Source organism: Crinia signifera, chromosome 1, assembly GCF_055691185.1.
Source record: "Crinia signifera chromosome 1, ASM5569118v1, whole genome shotgun sequence".
Classification (NCBI taxonomy): Eukaryota; Metazoa; Chordata; class Amphibia; order Anura; family Myobatrachidae; genus Crinia; species Crinia signifera.
The window spans coordinates 164984148-165002237 of NC_139217.1; the positions used below are offsets into that span (position 1 = coordinate 164984148).

The window sequence follows — 18090 nt, forward strand, 5'->3', positions numbered from 1 at the left end:
AGGACGCACAGAGGGACGGAGTGGGCGTGATGACGCACGTTCCACAACCCGGAAGTGCGGGAACTCAGAGAGGACGCTCGGCCGGTGGACGGGGTGAACATGACGCTGTGTACCTCTACTATTTAGGTGAGTGTATTGTATCATTCTATGGTTGGTGTTCTTTGCATGATTAAGGAGTAAAATCCGAAACGTCGCTTTAATACCTGGTGTGCTGGTATTTCTTTTCGACTTGAGTGAAGCCCGTGGAGTGCCGCTATTCTGTTGTCTACATTATTATTTCGGTGATTGCACCCCGGCCATTGTCTTTCTGGAAACGGTGGGCCAGTCCGTCAGCATCTATATATATATATATATATATATATAGATAGAGAAAAATATACACAAACATATATACACTTTCATAGAACCACACTTTAGAGGACAACAATTTACCTATCTCCACATCAAAGAAATCCCCATGTGTCACATCGAAGCCAGGGGATGAGGATGTGGTGTGAGTCCTTGAGGTGCCAGACCGTGATGCAGCACGGGATGCTGTATGGAGAATAAAAGACAAACATACGTTCACCACCAGAGAGAGAGAGAGACAGAGAGAGAGAGAGGAGGATGGCTCTGTCAGAACACACACCTGTCTCCTCAACACCAAATAGATCCCCCTGGGCAGGATCGGCAGGAGTAGCCACTGAACTCCTGTGAGTCCTTGCGGTGCCAGACCGCGATGCAGCACGGGATGCTGTATGGAGAATAAAAGACAAACATAAGTTCACCACCAGAGAGAGAGAGAGAGAGAGAGAGAAAATATGTACACTTTCCAAGTGTAACAATGGAGAGCTACACAGCCAGACAAACAAATCCCGTCTCACATTTGTCAAACACAGTCTGTGACACAGTAGCTGATTGGCAGGCCATTTGTGGCTTACCATGTTATATATTTGTACGCATACAGAATGTTGGGCGGGTTGGAAAAGAATATGACAATGGCACAATTACAAAACATACCTGTGTCATCAGCTGAATCAGCAGACTGACAGTAGTTTCAACTTTTTGGCCCGGGGACCCCTTGAAACCACAGGGGATGTGTTCGGTTGCTTGACCTTTGACATCTTGGTGGCTCCAGATAATGTGGACCCAGAAGGAGATGAGGACCTTCCTTTTTTCGCACGTGCAGCTGTGATGACAAATTACACAACCACAACACATCCTCATTAGCATCACAAGGAGCCACAACAATAAAAACAGAGATTACCACAAACAATAGATAAACATGACACCTTCATTACAAGAGTACTCCAATAATGTTGGCACAATTGTAATGTGTATTGTATACAATTTAAATTTATACATGATGTTTACACATGCACAACACACATTAATGGCTCTAATTACCAAGACAATATTAATTGATGTTGAGTCTTGAATGCAAACCGTAACATTTCTCATTGGAATAAGCTTTATGTTAAAAACACACAGGCGTTGCTATGGGATACAACAACAATAGTTAGCACAACGATTAATGCAAACACACCTACAAAACAACAAATTATAAGACAATGAGGACTACACATAAACACTGCATCTGAAAATGCAGGCACAAACATACATAACAATTGAAAACAGGTTCCATTTATAAAAGATCAGTTCCAAAATACATCATAAACATGACATGCATGTATGTATGTTGATTGATTTTAGCATTGAAATGAAAAAAAAAACAGCAATGTGGGGAAGCATTAATGATGTTAATCATCTTCACTTTAACCAGACCTAATAATTATTAGATTGAGTACACCATGTGCACTGCAGGTGGGCCAGATGTTACAGGTGCAAATCATGATTTTGGGGTCAGTTTTAGCATTTCTGTGCAGGGTTAATACGGTCTGATTTATGCTTACACAGCAATATAGATCTCACTTTGAAGTAAAACAACAAAATCATTTTTTGACAGCACATAAGACATCTGTCCCCATGCAAAGCATATGGTTTGTATTTTCAAACAAGCATTTTAGCTGGTTACAGTAAACTACAATACCACCAAATTAATTCACACAAAAGAACGTTTGTGCAGACCTAACCTGTGCAATTGTGTTGTAATGCAAACAAGTTGTAACCTTCACATGTCAACATACTGCTTGTGTCGACCAAATGTCTGGCTAAAAAATTCTACCCAAACAACTAAACCATGTGAGTGGTATAGCATGTGTACATTACAGTGATAATGAACTGGGTGTGTGGCTCATTGGTGACTAAACAATGACTGTTGTTAAAAAATGTTATGTTGCATCATAGCTAGGATAAAATTACTGCAATGACCGAGTAGTCACCAGCATGTCGGGCATCCGAATCAAGCACACCAGGTGGGCTGATAACTTCTTTGGGAATAAGAGTGGCCATTGCCCGCTCATAATCTTTCCAGTCAATACGGGATGGGACATTGGGCCCATATCGGCGTCGATGCTTCCCCTCCTTAGTCAGTTTTTCTTTCACAAGCCGACGGATGTCATAGAACCTTTATTTGCAGTTTGCAAAATCATGGACAACGGTCCCATGGGCATTGACCGCTTCCACTACCTGCTTCCATATATTTGCCTTCCGTGCTGCCGAGACTGGCTGGAAAAACAGTGGGCCCTTATACTTTATAATACTGTGCAGAAGGGCAGTGCTTTCAGCAGCTGAGAACTTTGGCATCTTCTTGGCAGGTTTCTTTTGCCCCTTCTTCGAGGCAGCAGGGGTGTCAACAGGCACATCATAATCCTCTTCATCCTCACCCTCACCTACCTCAGCCACATATTCCTCATCCTCCTCCTCATCCAGCTCCTCGTCACCCACCATCACATCAGCCACCTCCTCCACCTCACCCATGGAACTGTCACCACTCTCAGACATGAGCACAAACTTATAACACACTAAATAAATGAAACACAAACAACACAAAACACACTCCTACTCCTTCCCTCAAACACACACACACACAAACACACACAAATATCGACTTTAGTACCAAAAAAAAAAATGTGACAAACTTTTAAAAGGACAAGACAAACAATAGCACAAGACAACTTTCAGAACAATACACACTCAGAAATCACTTGAAACAAACACCAATCCTCACCTCTCCTCACAAATCTCCACTGCACCTCTCTCCTACACACTCCAAACTACACCCACAACAAGTTTTGGCGCCTTCACGACTTATATATGGCTGTGAGAGCCCTCCCAAGTGTAAAAGAAATACACCAATCACGATTGTGCTTTCATTTTCGTAGTGACGCATGTGGAAAAAAATACGATTTTTCGTATTTTGTTTCACGACAATTCGTGAAATATCTTTGTTTTACAGGAAACTTCCCTACGACATTCGTATTTCTTCTACGACAATACGAAAACATGTCGAAACTCAAATACGCATGCTACGACATCGAAAAATACGATTTTTTCTATTACAACTAGATAGTAAATAAAATTCCGGAACACGACTTTTTTAACAACAACAGCAGTCGTACACATTCGTAGACGGTCGTAGGAGAAATACGAATACGATTTTGTATACGAATCCATTTTGGTAAATTTCCCCCTATGTATCTATAATTGCGCCCATAATTGACTGTATAAAAATTAATAACAAAGAAAATTAAATAGTGTCGTGTTTTGACCATTATTCAATGTCAGAAAAAAGAGATGATTTGAATATGATACATAGAAGCCCATGTATGATGATTATAGTGAATATTGCGATTAGTTATAGGAGCAGTGTACTGTGATGAAGTAACATTATACTGCGTGTAGGTGTGAGTGTATGTACCTAATATGTGAAAATAGGTGAGTGATAAAGTGACAGTCGGGAAAACTGTTGCAGTTTGTGTGTAATTAATTTGTGAAAAAAGGATGTGCATAACTGATAAGATTAGTGGGGGTATATATGTCTATTGTGAAGTTGTGTCGTTAAGTAAGTTTTAAAAGATGTGGCTGAAGTGTTAAATGAAAGTGTTGGTAATGTGATTAGGTGTATATTATGAGAGTGTCACAACATTAAAAATGGTACAACGCCTTACAGATACAGGCCTTGATCCATCTAGCCAATGTAGCTTTTGATGCGGCTTGACCTTTGTTTACACCTTCCGTTAAAACAAATAAATTCTTCGATTTCCGGATGCTTCTTGTATTTTGCACATAAATCTTCAGAGCTCTTACAACATCCAGCCTGTGTAATCGCTCCTCTTTCACATTTGATGGATTGGCGCAGAAAGAAGGCAGGATATCCTGGTTAATATGAAAGTCCAATACGACTTTATGCAAAAACTCAGGGTTAGTTCGTAGCACTACCCTATCTTCAAAAAAAATTTCAAAAAAGGCTCCACCGCCCAGAGTGCCTGTAACTCCGACACCCTCCTTGCAGAGGTTATCTCCACTAAAAAACTGAATTTCCATGAAAGTAACTTCAGCGTAGCTTCTTGCAACGGCTCATATGGTGCTTCCTAGGGATGGGACATCGGAATAAAACATCGGTCAAATGATGTTTTTCAACATTGATTGCAAAACATCATTTAGACCTAAACATTGGTACTGTGAACCCGATGTTTCGATCTTTTTTTAAATAAACTGGTTACCAAAGCATATAATACACTAATAAGCTTCTGAAATGATAAATAATCCCTCTATTAAGTTTATCTTGTTGGAGGCTTACAGTTTATACACATACAATGGATATGTGATTCATGTTTTGTGGTAAATCAAATTTGTTACGGAAGGAAAAAAACATGAAGCGTTAACTATCAAACCTTTATTGCAACAACTCACAATCTGCTATTTTTACCTAGATTTTTTTTTTTTTTTTATAATGACAACACTGTTAAACATATTTATTTATAACATCATTATTACAGATTCTCATTGAGAGGTGAAACCTGACTGTTCATTTCTACTTTTAAATAGGTCGGACAGAACCAACGTGTATGATTAAGGCTTTTTGTCTGCTATACAATTACAAGTACTCTGTAAACAATGCCATTCCAACATCGCTAATATTTAGCATAGCCTGCTAAACAATGTTTTTACATCGGCATATCGGGGTGCTCCAATGCACTTGTCGCTGGCGTCTGAGGACAAAGGGGGCCCAGTAAGGATGCGGCAACTGTAACTGGTGAGGTTTCTGTGTTCTAAAGCAGCGAACGGTCGACGCAAGGGGCCACCAGCAATGGTGGAGCTGCCAATCGTAGCACGGGAACAGAATTAGTTCGCCACCATGGTTGCCAACTCTAGAGTTCAACATGAACTAAGCCCTTGAGAATACAGTATAAAAGCTGGATGGAAAAAGATGAGGTTTGTTTTGTTCTGTGTTGATTTCTTTTTTGTTTTATTGTCACCAGAGGTGAATCCGTTTCCTGAAAGGGGAACTCCGACCCCCTGCTGTCCGGGCCCAATTCAATAGTCCTTGGATATGAGAGCAGATTGGTTTACATACAATTGCGCAGTGCGCTGGCCACACAAGTTGGGTCACCTAGACTGTAGAGCTCTCCGAAGGCAGAGTTCCCCTTTAATCATCGCACACACACAGTCGCCTCTCTGTTTCTTTTACTAGATAGGTATATAAACACATATATGTGGCTGACGTATGACAAATATTATAAAATTACCTGCTTAATTAGTCATGAGAACATTGTAAACAGGAGGATATTTGGGAAAAGATTGTCTCTATGTAAAATTGAACCTTTCACCGTAGAAAAATGAAGGAGGGAGCTGCAAGTTCCATTCTGTATAATGTGTCCCACTGGCTGATATATAAAACAAAAAGATTTCCGATAGAGGAGCAAGATGTAGAGGCGGAGCCTTCAGTCCCCACAGGTGCTGACCGCTCCTCTTCCTGCAAATAGTTCCGTTCCGGGGATCAGGAAGGGGGGGGGGGGCGGGATTTACATTCTGCAAATGTTCATTGGGTGGGTGTTTTCTGTGTTTAGCGAATGCTATAATACTGTGGCTGCTTTTATGGCTTCAACCCACCTCACACGCAGTATATGTGTACAACACTTTGCCTTTAATGACAAACCAGCGCTTCTTCCAGTATTTCTTTCCCTTTTTGCACCGATGTAAATAACCACTAATTGTGGAACTTTCACCGGATGCTGAGCAGATGGCACTTTCTTGTGTCTCTTAAAAGAAGAGGGGTGAATGCTTTGAAGCATGGATGAAAAAGCGCTGGTGGACGACCGTGACAACTGTGGCGAGGAATTCATGTTCGCTGACGCAAGCTCTCTTTTCCGTAGCTCAGTGAAGCATCCATTGCAAACTTTAGATGGACGATCTTTCAGGTACTTTAGTGGGTATTTGTTTCTGGAGCAACTGCGACAAACAATCTTGCCACAGGCGTGACAGTGATGGCGTCTCAGTGTCAGTGTGAAGTCGCTGCCACAGTTCATACACATCATAGCGTGAGACATGTGTGCCACACTGGGAGGCCTCTCACCCAGACACATTCCCAGTCGTTCCCTAAGCTCAATGTTGTTATAGACGGACACAGTCGGAGCCTTGTAGTACTCTTGTACGGTCCTGCTGATACAGCTATACCAGTCATCCCTCTCCGAGCAGGAGCTGGCGGACAGCATCAGGCAGCGCTCCATACATTCAATCTTCAGCACGTTCTGCGCATTCTCCACAATCGGCCGGCTCACCCTCATTCCTGGGATAGACAGCGTGTTCTTCAGCCGGTACTTGCCGTCTTTCTGGGGGAAGGTGTACAGCAGGACATCATTCATCAGGAACAAGTGGCGGGGATGCCGGTTTCTGCCAGACACCTTCATTAGTGTCCCTTCCTTAACAAACTCCCTTCCCGGCTGGAGCAGGCTGCGCTGTCTCCTGACACTGTGCTCAATCTGCACCAACTTCTGCAGGTTCTCCCCTCTGTGCATGCTCTCATTAGCGTGATCGGCGACTTCTGAGACAATCAGCAGGGCGGCCTGAGTGTCCTCATACTCCGCCCAGTCTGGACACAGATTGTTCAGGTAATCTGTTAGAATCATGTTATACTGGAAAATTCTCTGCACAACTTTCACTAGTTCGTGTTTCACACTCGACTGTCCGCGCTGGAAGTTCCTCTGCCCCCGGAACAAAGAGAGAAACGTGGAGTTTTATTATTTTTTTTTTTTTTCCAAAACAATTTTTATTGAGCAAAATGGATAAACATATATAGTACAGTCCAGCTGTTATTTTATCTTGACAAATAAACTGGTTTCACAATTTGCTTCTCTTGAGTGTTTTTTGTTTCTGGTTACATATCCCCTTCAACTTCAGGGTATCTTATAGAAAACATGCATATTTCACCCCATACAGAAATAAATGACTGAAGCTTGAGTATTACATTCAACATTAACACATTATATGATGTTCCCATACATCTCATCTCTCACTTCAGTTGTTTTTAACAACCCCCCCCCCCCTCCGAACTATTCCCTCTCCCCCCTCCCCCCCTTGCAGGAATTTCCCGGTTTCTCTCATGTTAAAGTCCTAAGTAGATACCATGTGGTACCTTCAAATATTTTAAGTATCTGTGTTTTCATGGTTGGGTCTAACGAGTCAATGTATATTCCCCATTTCCTATGGAACTTTTTCACCCCATTTTCTATGTCAGGTAATGTGGCTCTTCTGTCAAAGTAGAGTATCTTGTTTAGCTCCAGCTTTACCGAGGCCAACATTGGCACCGAAGCGGATGTCCAAGAGCGCAACACCACCTTCTTTGCCACTGTTACTATCATAGTCAAGATCGGGGTGAGCACTCTCTTCCTTCCCTCTAGGTTCCGATTAGCAAAATTTGCCATTAGCATAGCCAAGGGGTCTTTCATAAGACGTAGACCACATATCCCATTAATGAATCCCATGACTTTATCCCAGTATTTACGTATCTTACCGCAATCCCACATGCTATGAAAGAATGTGGAGGCAGTACTCTTACATTTCAATACCTATCTCCCCTGGTACATAATGTTTTCGTTGCGCCTGTGAGATATATGCCCTATGTAGGGTCTTCAGGTGTACTTCTTGAAGCATCGCTGATTGCAATATTTTCATTGTCTTTTCTAAATGCTTGGTCAGAAATTCTGATGAAGTAACTGAAGGTATATCTGACTGCCATAGGGTCGCTACACTCCCCCAAATGGTATCAGGGTTTGCTGGCAATAGAGTGGGATATAGGTATCGAAGTCTGAATGGGCCGGTGGAACTTAGGGCAAAAATGGCTTTTAAGGGGTCTTGCGCTCCCTCCGTGATCATTGCCTGAGGCATAGTCTGTATAAAGTGCCTGATCTGCAGGTACATAAAGAAATCAGCATTGTTTATCAAATATTTTGCTACTAAATCTTGGAAGGTTAGCAAGTGGCCCCCTGGGTCGAATACGTCCTTAACTGCTGATATACCTTTGCTCTTCCACGTTAAATAAGTGGAGTTTAGGGCACTTGGTTGGAAGCTCGGATTACCCCAAAATGTAGTGTAGCGTGAGACAGTATGTCTACGCCCCAGTTTTTTGTTAATGTCTACCCATATGCTGTGAGTATCTGAAAACAAAACATTTTGCACTACCGAGGGCGGCAAGGATTTCCTTGGCATATGTAGCAAAGCTGCAGTAGACAGCATAGGGGAGAATTCAGTTTCCAAAACTTTATAAGTGTATTGGTCCGACCCCTGCATCCAATCCACTATATACCTCATGAATACCGATTGGGTGAAGGCCGTCAAGTGAGGCATACCCAGACCCCCTTCGTTTTTCTTAAGGTAAAGTTTGTTTCTTGCTATCCTGGGTTTTTTGTCTGCCCAAATAAATTTATAAAAAGCTGCATTTATTCTTTTCACGTCAGCCTTTGATATTTTCACTGGTAACATCTGTATACAGTATGACAGCTTCGGAAATATAATAGACTGTATAACCGCCGCCCTTCCCATTAGGGACAGCGGGAGAGATCTCCATGCCTCAAGTTGCTTAACTATCCCTATTATAACATGTTCAAAATTACTGCTATATAGTTTGGATATTTTGCTAGGTATATTCACACCCAAATATTTGATCTGACATGTATTAATCTTAAAGTGGGCGAGACAGGGTATATCCCCCATGGGTGTGCCTATTGTGGGTACCATAAGTGCTTCTGACTTGTGGATGTTGACTTTATATCCGGCAAATGAGCCGAAGTCTTTCAGTAGGTCCAAGATAGCCGGAACGGACGTGGAGAGGTCTGAAGCGAACAGTAACATGTCATCCGCAAACAGCCCAATTTTCAGTACTGCGGATCCAACCGTTATACCCTTAAATTTCTGGTGCGACCGTATGGCTATTGCCAGGGGTTCTAAGGCCAAAGCAAATAGCAATGGCGAGAGAGGGCATCCCTGCCTAGTCCCTTTTTGAATATCAAAATACGATGACATATAACCATTGCATGCTACCTGCGTCTTTGGCTTGTAATACAGTGTTCCCAGCAATGTAATAAACTCCCTGGGAAAACCGAATCTTGCCAGGGACTCGTATAGGTGGTCCCAGGTGACCAAGTCGAAAGCTTTTTCTGCATCCATAGATAACACAACATGGTCCCCGGAACCACCCATCCGTTCCAAGTGTTGCACTGCAGCCAGCACCTTTCTCACATTAACCACTGAGTGCCGCCCATATATAAATCCCGTTTGATCAGCAGAAACAATTTTTGGCATGATGTATTTAAGTCTTTCTGAGAGGATTTTGGTTAGTAGTTTATAGTCGCTATTAAGAAGCGAGATTGGGCGGTATGACCCCGGATTCTCCGCGTCCCGGCTTTGGTAGTACCTTTACTACTGCTGAATTGAAGTATAATGGCAAGGGGGAGCCCTTCATTATAGTATTAAACGCTTCTGCCAGTGGCCCACTAATTTTGTCCACTAAGATCTTATAAAATTCCCCTGTAAATCCATCTGGCCCTGGGGCCTTCAGGGGTTTTAGTTTTTTGATGGTTTGGGATACCTCCTCTGCCGAAATTGGGTCCATCAGGCCCGCCTTGGCAGTCTCTGGTATCTGTGGTATTTCAACCGAGTCCCACAACTTGGATTTTAGTCCTTCATCTATTGGTTCTTGGGAGTATAGTTTCTCATAGAATCGTCTAAAAATGTCTAGCACCTCTGTCCCTGTGGTTTTCCTCACTCCATCCTGCGTTTTTAGAGCTGTCACCATCGCTGAGGGCCTAGTGCCTCTAATTAAATTTGATAGTAATCGACCATTTTTGTTTCCATGTCTATGGAATTGGAATGCCATATTGGAGATATGTTTAGTGGCCTGGAACTCCATGATGGAATCGAAATGGGTTTTAGCCTTTAAATATATCTCCTTGGTGGACGTGTTGGGTGTCTGTCTATATTCAGCATAGGAAGTTGTTAGGGCACTTTGTGCTTCCAATATATTTTTAGATCGTTCTTTCTTATATTTGCTGACAAATGCCATCACCTCCCCCCTCAGCACCGCTTTGGCTGTCTGCCAGTAGAGTAGGGGGTCCTCTGTATGTGTCTGATTAGTGTTGGAATAATCTCCCCATTTAGCCTCCAGTGCATTCCTAAAGCTGGTGGACGAGGACAGATAGGACGGGAACCGCCATTGTTTGTGTGTTCCTATATCTAGGCCCGAGTCCATCAGACACCAGATCATAGAATGATCGGATATGCACATCGTCTCAATACCTGCGTCGACCAGCCTGGGAAAAAGAGCAGAGGAGGGAAGCAGATAGTCTATACGCGATAGTGTCCCATGGGCTGCAGACAGGCATGTATAATCCCTGTCTGTTGGGTGTAATATTCTCCAATAATCTAAAAGGTGGAGTTGATTCGTAATATATTTGATGTCTATATCGTGCTGTGGGGGCTTACGGGTAGAAACAGAGGACCTGTCCATCGACGGCAGTGCCACCATATTTAAATCCCCCCCTAACACGATCTGGGCGTCGACATACGGGTATAATTTGTTTAGTATTCTACGGAAGAATTTTTTAGAATAGACGTTTGGGGCGTATACATTACATAGCAAGAAGGTTTCCTGAAGCACAGAGATCTCTGCAATCACAAATCTACCTGCCGGGTCTGCATACACTGTAGTGCATTTGGGAGTCAGGGTCGACCTGATCAAAATCGCTACCCCCCTTGCCTTAGAGGAAAAGGATGCAGAGGCCGCCAATGTATATCCTAGCGCCCCCAGCTTCGCATGTTCGCTTTCAGTAAGATGTGTCTCCACTACATCCACTTTGTGTTGTTTAAGATACAATAAGATTTTCTTTCTTTTGATGGGGGAATTTATTCCTCCAACATTCCATGAGCACAGTTTTAACTGGGCCATTTCTGCCAAATCATCATACAATACAATTGAGCATCACCTGAGAACCTGCTTATCCCCTTACAATCCCCTCCCACCTCCCTTCCCCACCCCCTCCCTTCCCTAGGGGGAAACTCCCCTAATCCTTCAACATAACCATAAACTAAACATTCCAGAAGGTGACAGAAGAGTATCACATTTGGAACCCTCCCTCCACCCTCACAACTCAGTGTCTTCATACATTTCCGCATCAGAGCTCTCCTAAGAGAGTCCACTGTATCCATCTAATCTCCCAAACTGCACAAGTGGGTCGGCACCCCCAACAAAGATTAATATACAACTTATCTAAACATTGGACCATTATTGTCCTCTTTGTAATCTACAATAGCTTATATTATCAGTAAATTCCTTTTTTTTTTTTTTTTATGATATTATTAGATCTGCTCTCCTCAAGCATTGGTATCTTCTCTAAATCTTATCCCCCTATGGGGACGGCAAATAAAACAGATAAACATTTTATAACATCAAAATTAGTATGCAGATAAACATTGTCCCTATCTCCGTCGCCTGGGTTCAGCCAGGTATCCCCCAACAAGGTAGGGGTTGCATCAGGTAAGTTTTCGCGTTCACTACCTGGAGCATATGTTCATTCGGTTTGCCGCTTCAATTTTAGAGAACATGACTCTGAGTCCCCATAAACGTAGTATTGGTTATCTACACGATATACAATGTCTCCTTGTTATATGCCCTTCAAGTATCAGAACCCATGGTTCCAATCTGTTACCCCCGGCAACGGCAAGGGTTAGTAAAATGAGTAATAGACCTAAAAGCAAATACACAAACTCTTCAAGATCTTCGGCCGCTCATGACAAATAGTCCTGCATTCTGAACTGTTGCATTTGTGAGCGTTTAACATCCCAATCTGTTACCATTGGCAACGGCCAATTTTGACGTATTAAGAATGAATGTAAAGCAAAACTCTCAGTGGGGCCGGAGCCGTGTCTCCCAGCCTTAAATATGCCCTTGCATCATCCGCAGTGGAGAAATCCTTAAAGGTGTCTCCTTCAAAGACCCGTAGGCGGGCAGGGTATAGCAATGCGAATTTGCGTCCCTCTGTAATCAACTGGGAACATAGGCTGGTAAACTCCTTCCTTGCTCTGGTTACCTCCGCAGAATAATCTTGGAACAAGTGTAATTTGTGTCCCTCCCATTGTAGGGACTTTTGCTTGCGGGACGCTGTCCATAAAGCCTCTTTATGGAGGTAATTCAAGCACTTGAAAATTGTCACTCTGGGCCTCACATTTACACCCTCCTTCTCTGGTCCCAGTCTGTGTGCCCTTTCAACTACCATGTCTGAGCATTCTGACTCCACACCTAAAATGGCTGGCAGGGTGTTTCTGATAAAGTGGTGTAGCTTGGGTCCTCTAATCGCCTCTGGGAGCCCCACCAATCTCAAATTGCACCTTCTCGACCTATTTTCAAGGTCATCAACCTTATTAGTCAGCATATAAACAGATTTCTGGAGTGACTCATTGTGGGATTTTAAATCCTGCACATCGTGAAATATTGCTCCAATCTGTGTTTCATTATGAGTGACCCTCCTTGCAAGCTGGGACATATGTTCCTTAAGTTCTGCACATGTGTGCTGGAATGTTTCTGCCTGCTCTTTAAACAAAGGTGCCATTGTAGCTTTAATCGCCCGCACCATGTTTTCATAATCTCCCTCTTCTCTATCTCTGTCCCTCCTCTCCTCCCTGTTCGTGAGACATGCAGGGGTACCTGTATATGAGTCGCTCTGTGATTCAGGGGTTTTGTGAGGATCTTGGGCTGCCCTCATGGTGTTACTGCGGCAGCCAGTGTCCCCCTCTGTTAGCCTCTGTGCAGCTGTACTCACGAGGACGCCGGAGGGAGATGGTGCGGTCGCCATCTTGGATTTTCTCTGTGGAGCTGGCGTGGTAGCGCGGCGGCTTCTCCTGTATGACATGGGAGAGAAATATCTCTCCATGCACTGCTGCCGGGTCCCGGTGTGTTCCTCTAGCTACCTGAGTGTAGCTGGTCCGCTGTACGGTGATGTGGGGGTGCCGTCCCGCTCACCGCTACGGAGCTCCGCTTCCCTGCGGCTTCCTCACATGAAGGCGGAACCGGAAGTCTTACCTAGATTTTTAACTGTAGCAACAGGCTAATAACTTATGTTAATCATAGAAAATAACAAAAAAACTGTACACACAGTGCAACATAGAACATACTACATAGAACAATCACATAGTACATTGAAAAAAACTCTTTGTAGCAAAATAGGAATCTACTATTGAGGTACATTAATTATGGGCCTCACAATACAGGTGGATAAAACAAAATAAAAACTGGGATGAGAATAACATAAATTGGGGAAGGTGAGACTCCAGTCCAGCTTTCTTTCAAACTGGCCCCCAAATTTTCCCAATAGCTGCAGAGCCAGCCATCATAGCAACCAGTGAGTCACTCTAACAGCACCAGTTGCAGTGAAGCAGGGGTGGGGCTGTCCTGTGTGCTGCTGCTGAATGGCTGGCCAGACTGTCTTTCACTGTCAGCTACCAGCACACAGCCACACACACATTTGAAAGCCCAGCCAGCAGTGATACTGTCATGTTTGTTAATGTTTTTTTTTTTATCAGTCTCTTAAGTTTTTAATGAATATAAATCAAGGAGCGAGTGAGCTGGCTGCAAAGCATTGAAAGCAGCACATTGACACACAAAAGAAAAAACATTGGAAGATTGAGAAAAGCATCGGGGGAGAAATCTAGCGATGGTGATGAAACATTGGATCCTCAACATTGCAGGGTTAAACATCGAACATTGGAACCATAAATCCGATGTTACCGATGAAACATCATATGATTACCCATCCCTAGTGCTTCCGTCAAAACCCTCAAAACTAAGTTCAGGTCCCACGGCGCCACTGGCGATCGAAACCTTGGCTTTATCCTTTTCGCAGCCTGGATAAACCTGCGTATGTATCTGTTTTCTGCCAGATCCCAATCTAGCATTGCCCCCAAGGCCGACACTTGCACTTTCAAAGTACTCACTGACAGGTCCATTTGTAAGCCCGCCTGTAAGAACCCAAGTACTGAAGCCACTTCACTTGTTACTCGCTGGTTTGAACTGCACCAGGATATGTATCTCTTCCACACCCGATAATATACTCTAGACGTCGACTGCTTCCTTGCTTTGAGAAGAGTGCTAATCACCGAATCACCAAAGCCTTTAGACTTCAGCGTAGCGGTTTCAGAAGCCAGGCCGTTAGTTTCCATGCTGGTGGCTTCGGTTGACGTACTCGGCCCTGAACTAGGAGATCGGGCCACGAAGGCAGGAACCATTGCCCGTCCACTACCATTTGCATCACTGTAGCGAACCATGCCCGCCTTGGCCAATACGGAAGGATTGCTATCACCTCCGCCTCTTCTCTTTGTATCTTCCTCAACAAGCGTGAAATGACTGGAATCGGCGGGAAGACATATGCTCTGGACATGCTCCACTCCGCTATCAGAGCATCCACCTGTTCCGCTCGTGGGTCTCTGAACCTCGTAAAAAACCTTGGTACTTTTTTGTTGCGATCTGTGGCCATAAGGTCTACCTGCAGCCACCCCCATTTTTCTACTATCATACTGAACAGGTTGTCGTTGAGAGCCCACTCGCCTGGAAGGCATTCCATTCTGCTTAATGCGTCCGCTATTAGATTGTCTTTTCCTGCTAAAAATACTGCCGACATGCTGTGTACATGACTCTGCCCATTCCAATAAGTGAGATGTTATTTCCATGAGGCATCGACTTCTCGTCCCGCCTTGCCGGTTTATGTACGAGACTACCGCTCGATTGTTTGATCTTATATTTACATCTTTGCCTACAAGCTGGTCTTGGAACGCCTGACACGCCATAATCACAGCCTTAATGTCCCTTAGATTGGAATGTGCGGCTTGCCACCTTGGCGACCACCGTCCTTGTGCAATGCGCTGACCACATGTCGCTCCCCAGCCTCCTTGGCTGACGTCTGTTGTCACTGTAACCAGGTTTACCACTGCAAACGACTTTCCTTCCTCCAGTCGTCCCACGTTTGACCACCAGGCCAAATCTAACTTTGCAGCCCTTGTTAATACTATCTTCTGGGTAAGGTCTTTGTTGTCCTTGTTCCACTGCGACAGGAAACAGTTTTGGAACTTCCTTGTGTGGAACCTTGCCCATGGTACTGTCTCCAACGCAGCCGCCATCAATCCCAGCGTCTCCATGCAGTCTCGGGACGATACAACTGACTTCCTCATAACTGACCTTACTTGCTGTGTCAATTTTTCTCTTCTGGCCGTCGTGAGCAACACTCTCATGCCTTGAGTATCTATTGATACCCCCAGATACGTAATTTTTTGTACTGGCACCAGTTGACTCTTCTTTAAATTTATTAGCCATCCATGGCGCTCCAGACATTGGAGCAATAAATCCATGTGTTTCTTCACCAGTTCTTCTGAATCTGCTATAATCAATATATCGTCCGGATATTACACCTTCCTGTCTGAGCTTTGCTATAACTACAATCAGTACTTTTGAAAAAGTTTGCGGGGAGGTCGCCAGGTCGAAGGGAAGAGTTACAAATTGATAGCTGGCCCCCTGCAGACGGAATCTGATAAACCTGTGATGGTTCGTGTAGATAGGTACATGTAGATAGGCGTCTTTCAAATCGATTGACGTCATGTAATCCCTGCGATTTATGTACGGGATTATAGATCTCACTGAATCCATCTTGAATGTTCGGCTTAGTACGAACTTGTCCAGGCGCCTTAGGTCTAGGATGGTCCGAAAACCCCCTGACGCCTTTTTTACCACGAAGAAGCGAGAAAACCATCCTTGCTTTTCTTGCCCCTTCGGAACCACTTCGACTACTCCCTGCCTTAGCTTTTCCTCCAAGCTTGCAAATAGCGACTGTCTCTCCTTTGTGTCCTTGGGTACTGGAGACTCCACAAAGAGACTTCCTGGGAATCTCATAAATTCTATTCTGTAGCCGGGCTGAATTATTTCAAACCTGATAAAACTGAGTGAGCCTGGCGCCAACTTTCTGTATTATGGCGTCATTGTTGCTCCTTTCGAAAAGGAGCCTTCCTTTCTTTCCCCCTTTGGGCACGAAAGGACGCTCTAGACATTCAGTTTCCTCTCCTATATGCTCTTTCTGGCCTATAGGCCCTGGAATCTCTGTATTCCTGATGTTGAAATCTATAAAATTTAGTCGGAACACTCTTTTTAACTGCTTTGTCCTGGGGCAACCAGACTGATTTGCCCCCCGAGATTTTGGTGATCAGTTCGTCCAGCTGCTTCCCAAACATATAATCCCCTTGGAATGGTAGGGATAACAATTTATTTTTTGACTGCACGTCAGCCGCCCATGGCTTCAACCACAGGGCCCGACGTGCTGCTGTGGCTCCTGCCCTGGCTGATAAGCATATGGAGTCCATAGATGCTTCACACATAACTTTTACAGCCAATTGAATATCTTGGACTGCTTTAATCAGTTCAGACCTCTTAATCCCATCCAAAATGTCCGCTTCTAGTTGTTGGCACCATCCCCGCATTACACGAGAGGTAACCGCCATTGCAGCCGCCGGCTTTAGGGATGCCCCTGCCGTAAAATTCTGCTTTTTCAGATCTAACTAAATCCTACGCTCCATGGGATCTTTGGAGATGTTCACATCTTCCAGGGGAAGTTTAGTTTTCTTTGACAGTCTAGAAATAGCTGTGTCAACCTTTGGCGCCTCTTCCCATGTCGACACCTGATCTTTGTCGAAAGGGTACATTTTTGCTACTCTAGAGGATACAGCCACCCTCTTATCCGGGTGCTTCCACTCCTCAGCAATAATTGATTTAAGAGTCTGAGACAAGGGAAGTTTTCCCCTTCCTTTTCTTGTCCTTGAACAACAACTCTTGTAAGTTGAGATCCTCCTGTTGGTCCTCAATATTAAGAGCCCTATGAATCAGCTCCAACAGGTTATTAATCATATCCGGATTAAAGTCTTCAGACTTATCCTGGGACACAAAAAACAAAGAGTTGGCAGCGCTATGGAGAAATTAACACATATGAGACTGCCTGTAGCCTAAATATTTATTAGTACAAAATTAAACACATTAAATAAAACAGTAAAAGATTATAAAATACACTGGTACCCTCCCCTGGCCACTATTGTGATCAGTCCTCTTATGGGATCAGTCCTCTTATAGGATAGTTCTGGCAACAGTTTGGCAGATTGGGCAAAAAAATGGGCAATGGAATGTATGGTCAATTTGAGAGCAATGGGTCTCACCATTTGATGTTAGGGAGTTTATCCGTGCTTGGGTCCATGGTCCTCACTATTTCTGCGGTGATGTCTTATTTCCAATTGGCACAACCGCTGGAGGAATGTCAAGGGCCTTGTGAAGCTTCCCTGGTGGTGTCCTTGACAAACTTGAAAAAGCTGATTTCTCAGCGAAACGTGTCGGTGGGCCACTGCAAACACCCCCCCCCCCCCCACCCCACCCCCCTGGCATTCATCTAAGGAAAACAGGACTCTGCAACTAATCTTGGCGATTCTCAAAAAAAATCTTTCTGGCATTTAACAAATTCAAGTTCCATCTGAGAGAGAAAAACAACACTAAGGACACCACCAGGGAAGCTCCACAAGGCCCTTGACATTCATCCAGAGGTTGTGCCAATTGGAAATAAGACCATCAGCACAGAAATAGTGAGGACCATGGACCCAAGCCCGGATAAACTCCCTAACATCAAGTGGTGAGACCCA

The 18090-nt window shown here is 43.9% G+C and overlaps 1 protein-coding gene across 1 annotated transcript; it reads right to left on the reverse strand.

Annotated features, from left to right (window-relative positions):
• Positions 1–4857: 4857 nt before the first annotated feature.
• LOC146060336 (FYVE, RhoGEF and PH domain-containing protein 5-like) lies at positions 4858–9579 on the reverse strand. The gene is given in 4 exon segments (XM_083173430.1): positions 4858–6119; positions 6122–7085; positions 7602–7908; positions 9131–9579. Coding segments are annotated over 4 exon segments (1854 nt in total). The 3' UTR covers positions 4858–5985.
• Positions 9580–18090: the final 8511 nt, after the last annotated feature.